Source organism: Parambassis ranga, chromosome 15, assembly GCF_900634625.1.
Source record: "Parambassis ranga chromosome 15, fParRan2.1, whole genome shotgun sequence".
NCBI lineage: Eukaryota > Metazoa > Chordata > Actinopteri > Ambassidae > Parambassis > Parambassis ranga.
Genome location: NC_041035.1, coordinates 7,408,397 through 7,424,996, shown reverse-complemented (window position 1 = coordinate 7,424,996; position 16,600 = coordinate 7,408,397). Strand labels below are relative to the sequence as shown.

Below are 16,600 nucleotides of genomic sequence, written 5' to 3'. Positions count from 1 at the left end.
GTCAGAGTTTGAGAAATACCAGCAAGAATACTACGCTAGAGGAATAAAAGGCGGAATTTCTCTGAGTGTCATTTCAATTACAAAAACGCTTTATTGACTATATTAAATCAGGGGTCCACTTGGGATTAGGACTCAGTAATTACCAGGGCACTTAACACAAATACCATCATTTGTAGGGGGAGAGACAGTAATTAGTGGCTCTCCTACTCCTTCCAATGAGTGACCAGTGATAGAACGAGGCTCATTGGGAATATTACTAGCTGAGTCAATGCTAAAATTAAGTACTTAACAGTTAAAGGACTGTATCAGCATGGCTTCCAGGTCTGTCTCCATTACTGAACCAAACTTAAGTGAATTGCTTGACTGAAAGCTAAAGAACAAAGCATTGAATGCTAAAAAAAATCCTATTGACACATTATCTCTGCAGGATGTTAATAATCTCTTCCAGGAAAAAAAACAGCCATGCTGTGTCCAACCGTGGAAAAGAGCTCATTTAAATGTCACTTTGAACGAATGCTACAGAGAACAATGCATGATAAAAAGGTTTAGCCAAGTTAAAATTGCTCAATCATTCATCAGGCTTTAAAAACTCACTTCTAACCTGAAAGAAGAAGGTGTCTTCATCTCTGAACTACAAGTAGCAATCAGTAAATGTCACAGATCGCAGATATATTTCCACTTTTCATTTGTCCTCACATGAGTGATAGTGGGCTGGTAGGATCTGCCAGAGTGACTCATGATTATGGTATCAAGAGAAATGGCTGAAAACCTTTGTGCAGATGAAATTGCACATGTCACAAGACAAGTATGACTCCAAAACCACACAGGTAAAGGGCTCTTCACAAGGTCTCTACATGTCAAAGGAGGTGCACCCATCTTTAGTCTGTGGTTGGTAGTCACTTGGTGGTGTGCTGTACCTATTTTGTCATTGGCCATGCATTTAAATCAATTTGTTTTTGTGGGCTATAGTACATACATACTAAATCATATCACCACAATATAAACTTCATTTTGCAGCAGTGATTGCAGATGACATGGGTAGCTTCAGTAACAGTAGCACAAAGCACAATGGATGTTGTCTCAGCTGTTCAAATAGTACAAAAAGCAGGAGAATCTACACTTTAATCCAGCTTGGCTTTTACACCAACACAGCCCAGTAAGAACAAAATAAATGAATGTAGCTTGGACAGGCTGTCACTGCAATCGCTTCCCTCTTAATCACATACATCAATGCTGCCTCCCACACCAGGAGGCTTAAAAAAAGGCTTTGAAAATAAAGATGGAGAGGAGGACCAAGGCGACATCACTTTAAGCCATGACCTGGAACTAATTCTGCACATTAGCTCAATTTCACTGGGCTTGAGTCTCACAGTGCCAGTTGTAACCAAAGAATATACTTGTACTACTAAATGCTAAAGCATAGGGGCCAAAAGACTTGATAATTTTATGTTTATTGACTTGTGTGTTGTCCCCTACTATGAAAGAGACCTGCAACAAACATCCATTAGAGATGTTTCACCCAGCTGTGGTTCACACCTGTTATTATTTTCATCACAATGTTATGTCGGACTATCTTCCCTGAACATCTTCTACCTCTTTCCCTTATCTGAGTGATAATAAAGAACACCCACACTATGCTGACCCAAAGATCCAATCTGCTCACACAGACACCTGAGGGAAAAGCGCTGTCATTGACAGACATAATGCGTGTGCCTAGATGTTCTCTCTTTTTCTCAACATTCGCACACACGCACACATTTTTTTTTGTCTGAGAAAAGACAGGGTGTAGGATTACAGTGTTCCCTTGTGATTTAGCTCTTTAGCGCTGTCCCTATTTCAGGGAGGCAGTGCTAAATGACCTGTTCTCCACTACAACAACACACAGGCCTGCAGGAGATTCACTGCTACCAAATATCACTGTTTATCACTCAGCCTTGATTCTCCCATCCTGATTCCATCATCCTGAAAGTGTCATACTGCATCTCCTTTTTCATCCTTACCAAACTATTTCCCTCTATCTGCACCCGCCTTTGCCACTTGTCTTCAATCCATCCTCATCATCTTGGTGGATGTGCCTTCATCAGGACCAGTGATGGCTTTTAAACAACAACTGATGTGTTTTCTAAAATATGCTTCACAGTCTGCACCTCATTCATCATTAGACCACCTAAAGTATTAGCTATGTACACATACTGGGCTGAATCAGTGTACTCTCAAGATACTAAAGTCTAATTCTCACCTTCCTGCTCCTCTGAGTCCTAGAGCCATGACTCTGTTAGATAAGCCTCCCACCATCCTCCACGCACATCTCTCCATCTATTTTGGTCTTTTCGTCTTTGAACTGTCTTCCTTCCTCTAGCTATGCACAATCTACCCCACAGACATGCAAGATGCCTCTCATCTGATTAACCTGACCGTCCTCTTGTGAAAATCATACCTTCCTCTCATCTCCTTGCTCCCCAGCTATCCCACTAAATACCAAGTTACACAGTGCTCAGAGGTGTCTAGAGGTTAGGGATGGGTAGATGGAAGTTCATCTGCTCTGCTGCTCTGCCCTGGCAGCACCAAGGCAATCCCTGACTCTAAATTAGGATTCATGAGAGCGCAGCAGCCTATCCTCCTGCTAAGTCCATAAATCATAACATCTCTTTCTGCCCCATCTCCTAAGCTCGTTCACATAAGGTCAATGGCCTTAAGGACTGAGGTTACAAGGGAGGAGGGGGTATGGGTGTATGTTAAGTTATCAAGATATAAGTTAAAGCTGATGTGATGCAAAATGTAGGAAGATAATTGAGATGTTGAGTAAAGCAGCTTTGTTTCCCGGATGCAAAGGAAGCAGAGAAATCAATATATTACCCTAGGCTGAACCACAGAGGACAATCAGGCTACATCATGTTGACTTGGTGTACGCTTTGTTCTTCAGAAAACCTGAGCTCTGCGAACAGCTGACTGTTCAAAGAAGGTCAATAAAAAAATATTTCTATTAGTTTGTTTTTTCCTCATTTCCTCACACTGTACGGCATTACACAGCACTGACTTTTCCCAAACGTCTTGTTGGTCTTTAGCAACATTTTAATAAAAATAGCACAGATTTTTTAGAAAACAATAATCACAAGATAAGCCTGATGATAAAGAAGAAGATGAGCCCTAACTTGGACTTGATTTTATCATTTTTTTCAATCTTTTGGTTGATAAATACAAAATATGCTGCTGCTGCTCCAGTATCAAGTTAGAACATTATTACATACCCAGACGTCAGGTCAGCAAAACAACTAGCAAATAATGTTAACTACCTCAACTCTCTCTGCAACAGATCGCTCTTTTTCAGCATATTTCTGCAGGAAAAAAATGCCGTAATGTGGATTTTTTTAATCATCTTATTCGACGTTGTCACTGCAGACACAATGTCAGCAAGGTGGTGTCTATTCTATGACCTTGTTTTCCCCTTCCTCTGGTCCCTCTTCTGTATCTTACACTCCTTTATCTTGAATTGAATGCAAATATCTCCCCCTTGTTTTTTTCTTCCAACTTCCAACTTAAACTGTTGCCTTGCTGCAACAGCTCACTTCCCACGAGATTTCAGAACAATGCTTCTCCTGGAGTGAGACTTCTGATACCAGTTACACATGTCTGTCTCTGCAGGAATCCTGTCAACAATGTTCTGACACTAAGAAGAATGTTTAAAGCCTGACACTTTGTGCATTACTGCAAATTCTTGCTTTATATTGAATTAATTCCAAACATTTTGTTCTTATTGTTCCCTTAGACCAAGACAGAAGGGAAGAAAAAATAGCACCCTTATCCCCTGAGGACAGAATATGTCAAATTCCTTTTTTATTGTTGTACCTTGATGACGAGAGTGAATCTTTGATACACGTCCCGACTAATCGGCTGCAAAACACGCAGCTCAGCAGTGGTTCTGTTCAGGGAGAAGTATGCTGGATATGTTACAGGATGACCTGCAAGAAACAAAAAAGAATTTTATACTACCATTAACAAAAAACAGAAAGAACTGAGCCAAGGAGCTTTAAATGTGTAAAATCAATGAGGATACGTGATGAACCTACCAACCAGGATGTAGTAGAGGATGCCTGGTCTGTCTGATGGGGGCTGTATGTTTCTGTCCATGTCCACAGCCCGGATTGGAGGGGTCACATTCAGCGGGTTCAGTTTGCTCTGCAAGAAGGGGCAAAGGGAAGTCAGTCAACAACAGAAAAAGAGACAATCAGATATAACTCCACTTATTTTCTGTTGATCATGTCATTGCACAGATACTATCTCCTAAAATAAATTTTAAGAGCCTCCTTTAATGCAGAAACATGAATTTTCTTCTTCTAAAAAAGCAAAAATTCAGCTCAAGAAAAAAAAAAGATATCAGCCCCAGAAAACATTTTGTGTGCAGAATAATCGTATGTGCTGCGCTTTCCGTTCCTCAGAACTGCTCATCTAAATAAAAACAGAATTCTGCAGAGGAGGTGCTCTGGACTGACGGACTGACCTATTACACTGGTGCTGCTTCTGAAGCTATGAGTGGAGCTGCTGTATTCCTGATGTAGGCCATTGCCTTAGCAGTCACAATCAGTAGCACAGTGGCCAATTATTAGGGTACTTAATTAATAAACAAGAGCTTAAATATCTATTTCTCATCAGCATGCTTCTAAATATGCTTAATAGCATCTCACATCAAGGATAATCTGTTTGTGGCGCTGTGGGCTATTTTCCTGCTCATGCATAGTCAGACAACATCAACGCTAATTACCCCAGCTCTGCCTGTACTCTTTTGCACCGACATATGGTTAAATGGGAATATGTTTAGTGCATCACATTTATGAAAACCTCTCGTCATGAAAAATTCCTCCATATGGCTGATACAATATATGCAAGCGCGCTAAGAGGCCTGTGCGGAACTTCCGTAGCATAGACAGGCACACGCAGCTCTCTGGCAGAAGAATCCCTCCCTGAGGGTGTATATTTATATCCCTCAGCTCTAGAGTAATCCTTACACCCCTCCCCAACCAGCCCTCTCCCTTTTACAATGTCTGGAGGTGCGCTAAATCAAATCCCCCTAGCTCTGCACAATGATGATTAGCTATAATACCCTCCTCCAGCAGTCATTATCCAGGGGACTCCGGAGCCCACATTATATCCCCCCAGGGCAAAAAATAAATACAGATCAACTTAATAATGCCTGTCTCGCCATTGTGATTAATTATAATACACTCATCAATTATGAGAAGACAAATCTCCCCGTGGACAGACATGTTAGCATAATGGTTACACTGCAGAATGGAGAAAAAAATCAGGGACCAGCAAAAACTGACTGAAAAGTGCAGAGCTAATGTAGGTCACTGTTAACAAAGCTGCTATGAAATTTACCTGAACACTGTTTAGGGTAAGTAAAAAGTAGTGTCATGAAAGAGATTTCATACATAAGCAATATTTATTGAAAATAATGCAAGCATGTACAGTACATGTACAATCCACTGGTTTCAAGCTTTGTGGAGGATTAAACCTTGCTGTGCTCGTTGAGGGGAAAATAAACTGACTAAACAGGAAGAAACTCCAGCATTTCTCAAAGGCTTTGGTCTGTGTAGCCGGTGCTCTCAGGTCCTGCATACTGAGCAGTCTGCAAAACCTTTTATCATAAATTATACATTACATGGGCGAATTCTGAATGTCTGGACAAACAATACCCATACCCACATATAAAAATAGTAGAGTCATAAATGTACATTTGTGTCACTGCCACATCCTGTGCAGGTCTATGTCCATGACATTTGATTTATTATTATCGTCTATACATGGCAGACCATTTATTTTCTCTTAGTCTCAGTTCCATTAAATTTGATTCCATTCCACTCCCATGTTTGAAACATGTCAGCCTACTACACTTAAGCGGTACTGGGAAAAGACTGCATCAAGTAAGGATTGAGAGCACTATTCTCAGATAAATGTATCTGGACTGTGGAGGTGTAGTAGACAGCATCCATATAAATACTGTGTTCATGTGTTTAATAAAACGTGGTTATTTGTAAAGTAACCCAACTAATTAGAAAAACTTGATACCACAACAATCCTTTCATGTTACACTACATGTAGTGCAGTTCACTAAAAACACAAGAACACCCACCTACAGAGAGTCTTAACTGTACTACAACTGTGCACTAACCGGAAGCCTGCTGAGACTCAAACACTTCTGATGCCATCCTCAATCCAGTCCAGTAAATCCAATCAAATCCAATCCAGACTACCCCAGTACAATGCAGCTTAATTCCATGCAGCTCAATTCAATCCAGTATAGTCTAGCCTACCAATAGATAATGTATGGACACCTCCTAGATAGACAACAAGCTTGAGGAGAGTGTCTTTTTTTTAGTAATTTCAGTTCACATTCACTTCAGCAGATATAAGTTAAGTGCAAATAATTTGTGATTTGCTGCCATACCACTTTCCTCTCTATTTTCTCAAGCTCCTACAAATACCAGTGGTGTTTAGTCATCATCTCAGGTCAGCTCGGCCTTCAGCTCTAATTGGACATACAACAGACCCGAACCTGCAGCTAGAATTGCCACGCTGAGGCAACACACCAAAGTGTTTTGTTTCCAGATGTGAGAGCAAAAAGCAGGGTTTAAAAAGGCCATGTGTCTTCACACATGACAAGAGTGTCCACCTAGGTGTACTGTATTACACACATGGACCACAAAAAACATACACGAAAACACGACCTGTGAGCATGGAAATACAAATATGGGCATGCTACTAGCAGGAGGGAGTCTGCTGAAATGACCTTGTGGAACAGCAGTGTGTTTGCACTTGCCTGTCTGCCTGGTTCTTACCGGTTCAGTGAATTCAGGGATAGCAGCACGGTAGGTGAGAGGGTTGCAGTCACGAGTGTTGTTCACTAAAATACAAGGCAGGAACATGGGACCCAAGTCGTCTCCATCCAGAACGTCCACAGTCAGAGTGGTGGTAGCTGTTCGTCTGTTGGGTGGGTACGGAGCACGGTCCTGAAGGAATGATAAATGTGTTCAGGTTCAACAATAAACATCATGCACTAAAGCAATGTACACTGCTACAGCTAAAATCAACACAATGTAAAAGCTCCAGCACATTTCTTCAGATGTTCTTCACCATATATAGTAGTGTTGGCTATTATGGAGACTCACAGGCATCCTTTCATTCTATTCTGATAGGAATAGAAGCATACTGTCAATGGCTTTAAATAGAACATGAGCACAATAGATTAAATCATTCATTAAACTCAAAAGTCACAGTCTCTGACACACAATGTAATACGATTGTGTATTCATTTTATTTTAAATGCATGATAATCAGTTTGCTGTCTGATCTGCTCAGGTTATTACTGCATCATAAATTCTCATCCTTGGCAGACAAGCTTCTCAAGTAGTACTCATGCACCCACTTCAATGTATTTTAACAGAAGAGATGTACACAACACATTTGACCAGTTCAAATCGCGCTCCACAATCTACAAACCCCTTAAGTTAATTCTTGGCAATAAATCATAAAACAGCACAGTGGTCTCCTAAAAGATTTCCATTTGCTTCCCAGAGTGCTACCCTGCGAAGTGAGCAGCGCAGTGCATCAAGGATTTACACTATCACTGCAACTGAACTCTTGACACGAGCTGTGCAGGGTTCTAGTAAATACCATGTCTTCTGCCTTTCTCGACTCCGACACCCTTTTGTGAAATCTCCCTGGAGGACGTCATTGTCGGACTAAAGAGTTGAGACTTCTGCTCTCTCATGCAGGAAATGGAGAGGAGATGGGTTGACTGCTAAATGATCATCTGCTCTGCTTTACTTTACCTCCATTTTGTATTATATTGAACCGCTGCTTGGTAGCATAAGCGGTTATGCAATCAGCGATCAGGGAACATTTACAATCACACAAGGAAACCCACAGCATTGCAGCAATAAATGGGGTAATGTTAGATACCAATCTGGGTGACATCAAATTCTTTGCGAGTAGCTCTGAAGTTAACTGCATTTACTACCAGACGAGACAAAGGGCTAAAAACGGCTTAATTATAAACCATACTACTTATTGTATAATTTAAGGTTCTGTTCCTCTGTTTCCTCATCCATGTTGTCCTCTGAGACTTTCAATGTAAATGTTCTCTCTGGTGCATAATTCAATCTACTCTAATACATACATACATACACTATAAAAAGGGCTGAACATGTCAAAGACAGCTACAGTCAGAAGTAACAGAAAACTACAGTCCTACAGTACTAAAACTACAGTTTAATCCTCTCAATACTGAAGATTGTTCTAAATTAGTATTGCCTTATAACTACACCCAGGGATATAATTAGGAAGTGCAGGAGCTTGAATTTATCAAAGCAGCTAACTTTTAATGTTATGTTCAGAACTTCTACAATCAAAAATGTGGCTTCTTTGAAGTGGGGTGGTGTGAAGTGCTCAGTGGATGGTGGCTTGTGTGCCCCCACTTTGGAGAGCTTTTTAATTCCAGCTCTGCCCGTACAAATTAGTTCACTTACATTTGCTTGGACCAACACAAGGTAGCGAGTTCTCTCCTCATAGTTTAGCCTTTCTGCCAGAGTAATGTGTCCTGAAAGGGTGTTAGCGACACTAACTGTTCTGTTAGATTCCTGAAAAAGGGATGAAACGACAGAAATAAGTCATAATTGTTGAGGAAATTTACAATGATGTAGAGGGTGTTAATTATGAATGAATTTACCGGGTCATTGATGTTGTAAAGGATGCTGTATTCTATATGTCCATTGGGCCCATCATCAATGTCTGTGGCACCGTTATTTCCTGAGAAGCCAGTGAAAATCGTCGTTCCAACTGGTGTGAGCTAGAGAAGAATATGAGAGTAAGGAAAAAAATAAGAGATCAACAACTCAAATGCCCCCTGTGACTTCTACATCAACATATAGCAGTGACTATATTTATGTGGCTATTACTACAGCCCATTAATATAGAAAAAAAAGAATCACAATGGAAAAAAATGTTTCAGTCAGCAGCAGTGTGACAGCTTATGTTGGAATAACAAAAAGAAAGTGAGAACCACTGCTGTTCCCCAGAGGCCTCAGCAAAGTCCACGGGACCAGGCAGTGGGCAGGAGATTGTGTTCAAGAGAGTAGACCACAATGTATTATGTCACTATACTGTTAGGGCAGCTGCATATGGCTATGATAACACACTGTGAAAGGAATATTTGAACATGCAATACATACACAAAGTGTGCACACTAAAGGTTGTGGTTACAGAAAGGAGTTTCAATTTAATATAAAAAAAAACATTTTAGTGTCAGAACAGTGATATAAAAGCCTGATGACAGTTATAGAAACTATAAAAGTTACTGCAATCAAAATGTGCCTATTTAAGTGCCAGACTTTTCTGATATCTGCATATAGTAGTAATCCACGGCATACCCATTTTAATCTTTCATGTGTCAATGGTGTCAGAACGAATTTGTGGCAATGCCCAGGTAAACTGAGATGAATGAGCTGAAACAAACACTGCACCAATTTCCTGGTCTTGGTTCAATTAAATGTTGGGCAATCCATTTAGGAATAAACTGCAGATCCTTTAAAATTCTGCACACAGCGCCTTAAGTTACAAATCCATACTGCCACCCTTACCTCATTGACTGCAACATAGTAGCGAGGCTGCTGAAAGCGAGGTGTGTTGTCATTTCGGTCCCTTACAACAATCCGCACCTCATGCAAAATGACAGTACCAACAAGCTCATTGGTGCACTGGACCTGAACCACAATGGTGGTGATATAGTTGGGGGGCTGAAACAGAGAAAATGAAAGAATGTCAATTAGTTGCTGTGTAGTTTTAGATCACTTATTTCTGGCAAATAATTGACTGGAGTCATAACAAGCTAGCAGTATCTTACATTGTTTCGGAAGAACAATATGCATATTTCATGAGTGATAACACAATGAAAGCTCCACCACTCAATTCTCTTGTTAACCATGGCGCCCACACCGCTCTGGTGTACACAATCATGGCCGTTGTTGTTTAATATTTAAGTCTGCCCAGAGCAGCCTGATTTTTCTGCCTAAATATTTCCTATGAGAAATTATTTATTTTTATTTGATCAAGGAGCCATGAGCAGTGTGCTATGTTCTGTCCAAATGCATATTGGACAGCAACAGCTTGTACTACTGTCACTACCACTACTCATACATCATACATCATCTAACTCTCATTGCAGCGTAGCTCCCTACTCTTCTTTTCAGTTGCACAGATTTGTCACCCATGTGCCCTTCCTCTGTTGCCATGTCTCCTCTCCGTATTTCTGGGATACTCATATAACTGTCTTTACAGCCTTGATTCCATTCCCCCAGTGCTCTGATCTGACCACGTGCTTTAAAACATCATCTTTCCCACAGCTACACCCTGTGCTAATCCACCCTGCTTACATCATACACTGATCTGTATGCACTGCTGGTTTACAGGATACCCCGGGGAACTGAAGCGAACATATTATGTACAGACCCAGACATGCAGTGTCTGTGTATTTAGTTATCCTCTCGCTATATTTAACATTGGAGGAGATGATTATGCCACACTGACACAAATAACCACCAACTCTGCTGCAACATCACACCTCGCATGTTGTCTGGATTCATATTTGGTATTAAAATGAAGCTGCAATGGGATCAGGTTACTGTTAAACTCTGTTAAGAAACTATTGGGTGCGGTACATCTGTGCTGTACTCACGTCTCTGTCCAGAACTCGCCCGGTGCTGTTGAGGTAGAGTCTCTGCCGTGCTGGTTCCAGAATCACCCAGTAATCATAGTTGTCAAGCAATGTCAGTGAGATGGTCCTACCAGGGTCTTGGGCTCGGCCATTTATCTGCATGTTTTCCACCAAAACCGTACCTGTGGAGGCACATCAGTCTGTTCAGTGAAAGGCTCCGCTGTAAAAGCACATTGATTGATTTTTCTTATGTTAATCAGTTATCAGGAAAAAAAATTGAACTAAATGTTATTTCAAAGGACCTCTTGACAAACAGCTTTGTAGTCAATATAATATGAAAAAGTGCTGGAATAAAAACATGACATCATCCAACCTCAAACAACAATTTAAAATTAAATAATCATGATCAGCCACTGTTTTTTTGTTCATTCTCTCTTTCATTGACCAGCAGCCTTAGACAGCTTCCATCTTCCATCCCACAGCTTAATATAGGCAAATCTCTAGAACTGATAATTATCATCCTTGGAGGCAAAATCAACTTCTAGTTTATATTCCACAGTTTTTAATCAGTGACTAATTAAACTTTGCCACAGCAGCCCTCTGGGACAAACGTCCCAAAGCTAGTAAAATCAGAGAACTGCTCGACTCCTAAGTGGCCAAATTAGTGGATTTATGCAGATACTCCTGGTTCACTAAAACAGAAGCTAATCTCACACTGGCCCCAATTCATCCAAGTTACTTATACCATCTGGTGTTTTATTCTGAGCGACATGCACCTGTGATTAATTACGGGAAATGAAAAATTCAGGAGGATGACCCTGGCTGGAAAAACCAGATACTAGATAATCAAACATTTTCTTTTTTTTAGGGACTGGCAAAACACCTCTTCAGTAAATCACTGCTTTTGTTTTATGTTGTTATTATTTTACTTTGTTTTGTCATTGAAAAAAATTGAAAAAAATTGTCATTGCAGATAAACTGAATCGACTTTTATTTGTACAGGTGGTGGTGGTGAACATCAACACACCTACGTGCTGTCTGTGAATTGAAGAAGCCTTCTCTGTTCACATAATACATTAAATTGAGCTTGGAAGTTGACAGCATAGAATACAACATGTGCCAATACTGCAGACATCTGATGCTGTGTTGGCTTACACAGGGATGATATAGTTGCACAGTTGACATTAAAGTTTCAATGAGTGAGTCCAACGACCATAGACAGTAGGTCCTCCATAGGTATTGAGTTGAATAAAAACACCCCTTCTGTCACAAACAGTATCCATACAGACCACATCCATTGTTGCAGCAGGCAGTAAACATGCTTATTTTTTTGCTGTAACACAAAGGACTAGGGGGTACTGATTCATATTTGAGCCAGCCTCAAGTGGCCACTTGAGAAACTACATTTATTTTATTTTTATTTATTTATTTTTGGAGTGTCCACACTGGCCTCATTTTTCAGTCACAGAGGTTCAGAGCTCATCAGAGACCCTCCATCACCACCAATACCCTATTCATCTTAGCACAGTATGACAATATTGCAATAAAGAGATGAATATAAAACTTTCAGTTACCAAAGGTTGAACTTCTATTCAAGGACAAGAAGTGCTGAACAAAGCTTTTATTGTTTTTCTCACCTTAATCCACCCTTTAGAAATAATCCTGTTTCATATATAATTAACACTATGCATAAACTCAAGCGGTGATTTAAAATTGCACTCCAAAAAGTGACTTTCAAGTTACTAAACTTTACCGTACGTTTTGGAAATATGTTGAAATTACAGGCTCTTGACATGCCTTGCTAGTCCAGCAGCTGTAAAACCTATTTTAATGGGCTTTTTAATTGCTGCCACTAACATCTTGTAATTTATCATTTCATGAAGCAGGTTTAGTCATTTTGTCATTAGACTCTCAGACTCTCCCATACTCAAGAAGGGGCACAGATGAAGGTGTGATGAAAGCTTTTGCATTATAACTATAAAGCCCAACGCTGCATTATTATGCTCCTATTAATGGCTGTGGCTCCTTGTTTGCAGTCAGGGTTTGATGCATCTGTGTGTTGCGATCACAAGAACTAATAATTATCTGTCTCACTTGGGCTAAACTCCGTCTGAAAAATGGCTCTTCTACAAATTTAATTTAAAAGTCAAAAGAGCGCCCATGTTGCTGCTTCATTAATCTGAAACACAGCTTTTCATAAATATGTCTGCCTCAGGAACTTGAGTGGTGAGCTGCATCTTTTGAAACTCTCAGGTTGTAAATTACATGGCTGATAATATTACAAGGGAGGGCAAAGAGGTTCTTCTTTCTTTCTCAAGTCTAGCTTTTCTGCTGTGGCAGGCAATACTCCCACTCTTTGGACACTTCCTTTCTTAATCTCACTCACACAGCATAGTTGTTGCCCTTATCAGTTAAGAAAATGCCAGAGTCTGTCACACAACTGCTACCCAGAGCTCAACATGCTACTCACTGTACTGTATAAATAAATAACTCTCTTTAGTATCCTGTGGCTCAGGCAGTGTCATCTTCAGCCAGAGGCGCTTCTGATCTGTACTTCACAGCGGGCTATCCCCCACTGAGACAACACTGAGGGCTCACTTTTATCCCAAATATCAATAATGCTGGCATCCGTACATGATGGCAGCAGATAAGTGTGGATGAACATTTCTGATAGGGGTTCAGCCTTAGGAGGAATGCAATTTATTAGTAAATTCACTGACAATTAGCATGGAGTCCTCTTTTAATATTTTTCTTTTAATATTAGTGTGTTCAAATTATATTTGAATTATACGTAATATATAATTCAAATATAATGAAAATAAAAAACTAAAGTAAGTAAGAGTAAGTACATGTGTGTAAACAGTGACACTATATGTTGTTGATGGATGAAGGCAAAAACATATTATATACAAATTCTATTTTGTATGGAACTTTCAGTGCTATTTTGTATGGAAGTATAAAACATAGATCTCTTCTTAAACAGGCAGGACAGAAACTAAAAACAGGTGTTTAAATTAGGGATGTCCCGATCTGATCACGTGATTAGAAATCGGGCCCGATTACATGATTTCAGACTCGATCGGAATCGGACATTACCTCCCGATTAGGACTCGGATATATATTTATTAGGGCTGTCAAAGTTAATGCCTTCTGTGCAGGGTGGCTCTGTGTGTTGTAGTGTAGGGGTATGACAGTTGCTTTTGGTGGGAGAGGTCCTGGGTTCGAGACCTCGATGAGCTGCTGCGTGTGTGAAATCTCCCAGGGTGGCAGCAGCGACACACACACACACACACACACACACTCGAGGGCAAAAAAACCTGATCGGGACATCCCTAGTTTAAATGATCCATTTAATTAAATTAGCGCTTGAAACTGCACCCATTCTCAAAAATTGTGTGTGTTTAAAGGTTCCTGAGGAAATACTAAATCTATGACTGCCTAGAGGGGCCTGTTCATAGAACATCCAGGTCTGGATTCTGTAACATTAAATTATTATCAGATGATATAAGAACATCTAACTACACCTTTGTGGATTGGGCACATTTGTAACATTGCTTAGAAGTTCTGGTTAACACTGTGGAACTCTTAACTCTGGAAAAACTGCCATATTATTTGTTAATCACCATCACACACTTCTTCATCAGACTTCTATCTATTTCTCACTAAATGTGAATGGCAGCTTGACGTATGACCAAGCACAAATGTGCATTGGCCAGAGTTGTTTCTAGGACATTCAATATAGTTACTGCCAAAAAGTACTGAGAACTCAGAACTAAAATAACCCCCAGACTCCAACCTCCTGCAGCTTGCTAGCCCAGTTTGTTACCGAGAATGAGAATTCCTGCTGAATTTGTGCTGAATGTCAGAACAACTCATTGTAGAATTATAACATGTACTTCTCCTTAAACAAACCTAGTGGTGGATGAGCTATCTACACAATTGCTTTGTGCACTCATTCATCCATTAATGTAAATAGCAGTGTTTATTTTACAGAAGACTAAGAGATGACGGCTGATTATATGTTTCACCAGCGGTCACATTGCAACATATAGTAATTAGGTGCTGTTAGGTTATTGCCTTGTGGCCTTTGCTCCTCTGTTTCTAGTTCCTCAACTAATATCAAGTAAAGACAATAAAAACAACTAATAAAACAAATAATGAAGAAAACAATATAAATCTTAGCTCACAAAAAGTATAATAATGGGTGAAATTTTGCTGCTCAGAAAAAGGAGAAGTCAGAACATTTTATTTAAAACATTGCACATTTAAATGCATCAGCTCTTCTTCTGACAACAGAATGACAGGCTGTAACACATGACAGTCTGAGCCGATCAGTGTACAGTATGCACCACTCTGTACACTTCAGTCAAGAGCAGTCAGACAAACAATTCAGTATGACACTGTCTGAGAACTAACCACCTGTGAGAAGCCAGAGATGGAGAGAGTACACCTTGAAAGCCTAAGGCAATGACAGCACCAGCAAAGACCCCCCCCATACCCTACAGAGAAGGCGTCAGAAGAGAAAGGAGCAGCTGTGTTGAAGGTTGGTTGCTGAACCATCACCTATATGTTGGCTGATGAAAAGAGATTCGAGATGAACTTGACTTCAAGGCTTATTTGAATTTTGATGTGTTGTAGTATCATATTATAGATAATATTAAAGCAGCACTACAAAATGACTGATTCACAACACAGTGGATTTAATGTAATTCTAAAGGCCCTATCTGGATAATTTATAGGACTTTACTGAGGCAGCTTTTACTTGTTAAAGATCAAGCCTCCAAATATGGCAACAAGCCGGCTGAAGTCTAAGGAGGCTTCTGTTTCAAGTCAAGAGACATTACTGACATTCGATCTTTTCAATTCAGAAACCTTGATTTTAGAATGCAATGACTGAGGATCTGATAATGGCCTGACTGGGTTCCCAATAATGAGAAATCCTAAAGAGTCAGGGACCATTACTTTACATTTCTATAGGCATTTGCTCAAACAACAGTTCGAGGTAAGGACATGCACAGGAATTAGAAGCGCTCCAAATCGCTGTCCATGGTGCTGAAGTGTTTGAATGATTAGCCCAACTATGCAGGCTTACAAGCTTAAGCAAAGTATGTGGACAATTAAAATACATTTAAAGAACATAACGAAAGAATAACAGAATGTAGGAATAGCCTGAGTTTTTCATTTTATGTAATGCATTCATTTATGATAATTATTCACATAGCAAGGTAAAAAATGGGAAGATATAAATGTGGAAACAATATCTAATTAAAGCGAATATGGTTTCCATAGAAGCAGAAGTCTCTGCTGCTGCTTTGTCCGGCTCCTTTCAGTGTTTTGTGTCACAGGCTACAGTCAAAAAAGCACATCATGTGGAGAGAACTCTCCAAAGAAAAAAAAAGTGAAAGTGTACAATGATGTTATTATATAGTACAGGACTGAACAACTCTCCCTGAAAGGACTAAAAAAGAAGAACAGATGAATGATCTATACCTAAATGTTTCAGAATGATAATTCTCTGCACTTGGTGGTCAGGCAGCAAAAGAAAGACCGCAAAGCGTTGTCAAACTGTAGGAGTGATGTTTTCTAAGTATACCCTTCAGATACAAGGGCTGAACTTTTTTTAACACTTTATGCTGTCGGAGATATTACATGGCCTTCTCATCCTGTGCACCTGCTGTTCCTTACTCCTCGTCTCACTCGGGCACAGGCTTTCCTGAACACATACAGTACAAATATGTACACCAGCTGTGCAGCATCGATTACCAAAATTACAGTGTATTTGTACTACAGCCACCACCAAATGAAAAGGGATTTCATTTCACCAAATTCTTAGGACTCTAAATGCTTCATAAACCCTAATTACTTTTGATATCATTTGACAAGAAAAACATC

General features: G+C 39.9%; 1 protein-coding gene across 1 annotated transcript in view; it reads right to left on the bottom strand.

Moving 5' to 3' along the window:
- The window catches only part of LOC114447102 (protocadherin-15-like), a 111,679-nt gene that overhangs the window by 70,476 nt on the left and 24,603 nt on the right, over positions 1 to 16,600 (bottom strand). The window contains exons 4-10 of the mRNA XM_028423160.1: positions 10,730 to 10,890; positions 9,636 to 9,791; positions 8,726 to 8,845; positions 8,526 to 8,636; positions 6,837 to 7,007; positions 4,068 to 4,176; positions 3,847 to 3,959 (exon numbers count right to left, since the gene is read on the bottom strand). Of these exons, the coding sequence (XP_028278961.1) occupies positions 3,847 to 3,959; positions 4,068 to 4,176; positions 6,837 to 7,007; positions 8,526 to 8,636; positions 8,726 to 8,845; positions 9,636 to 9,791; positions 10,730 to 10,890 (941 nt within the window). The remainder of the gene's footprint in view (positions 1 to 3,846; positions 3,960 to 4,067; positions 4,177 to 6,836; positions 7,008 to 8,525; positions 8,637 to 8,725; positions 8,846 to 9,635; positions 9,792 to 10,729; positions 10,891 to 16,600) is intronic.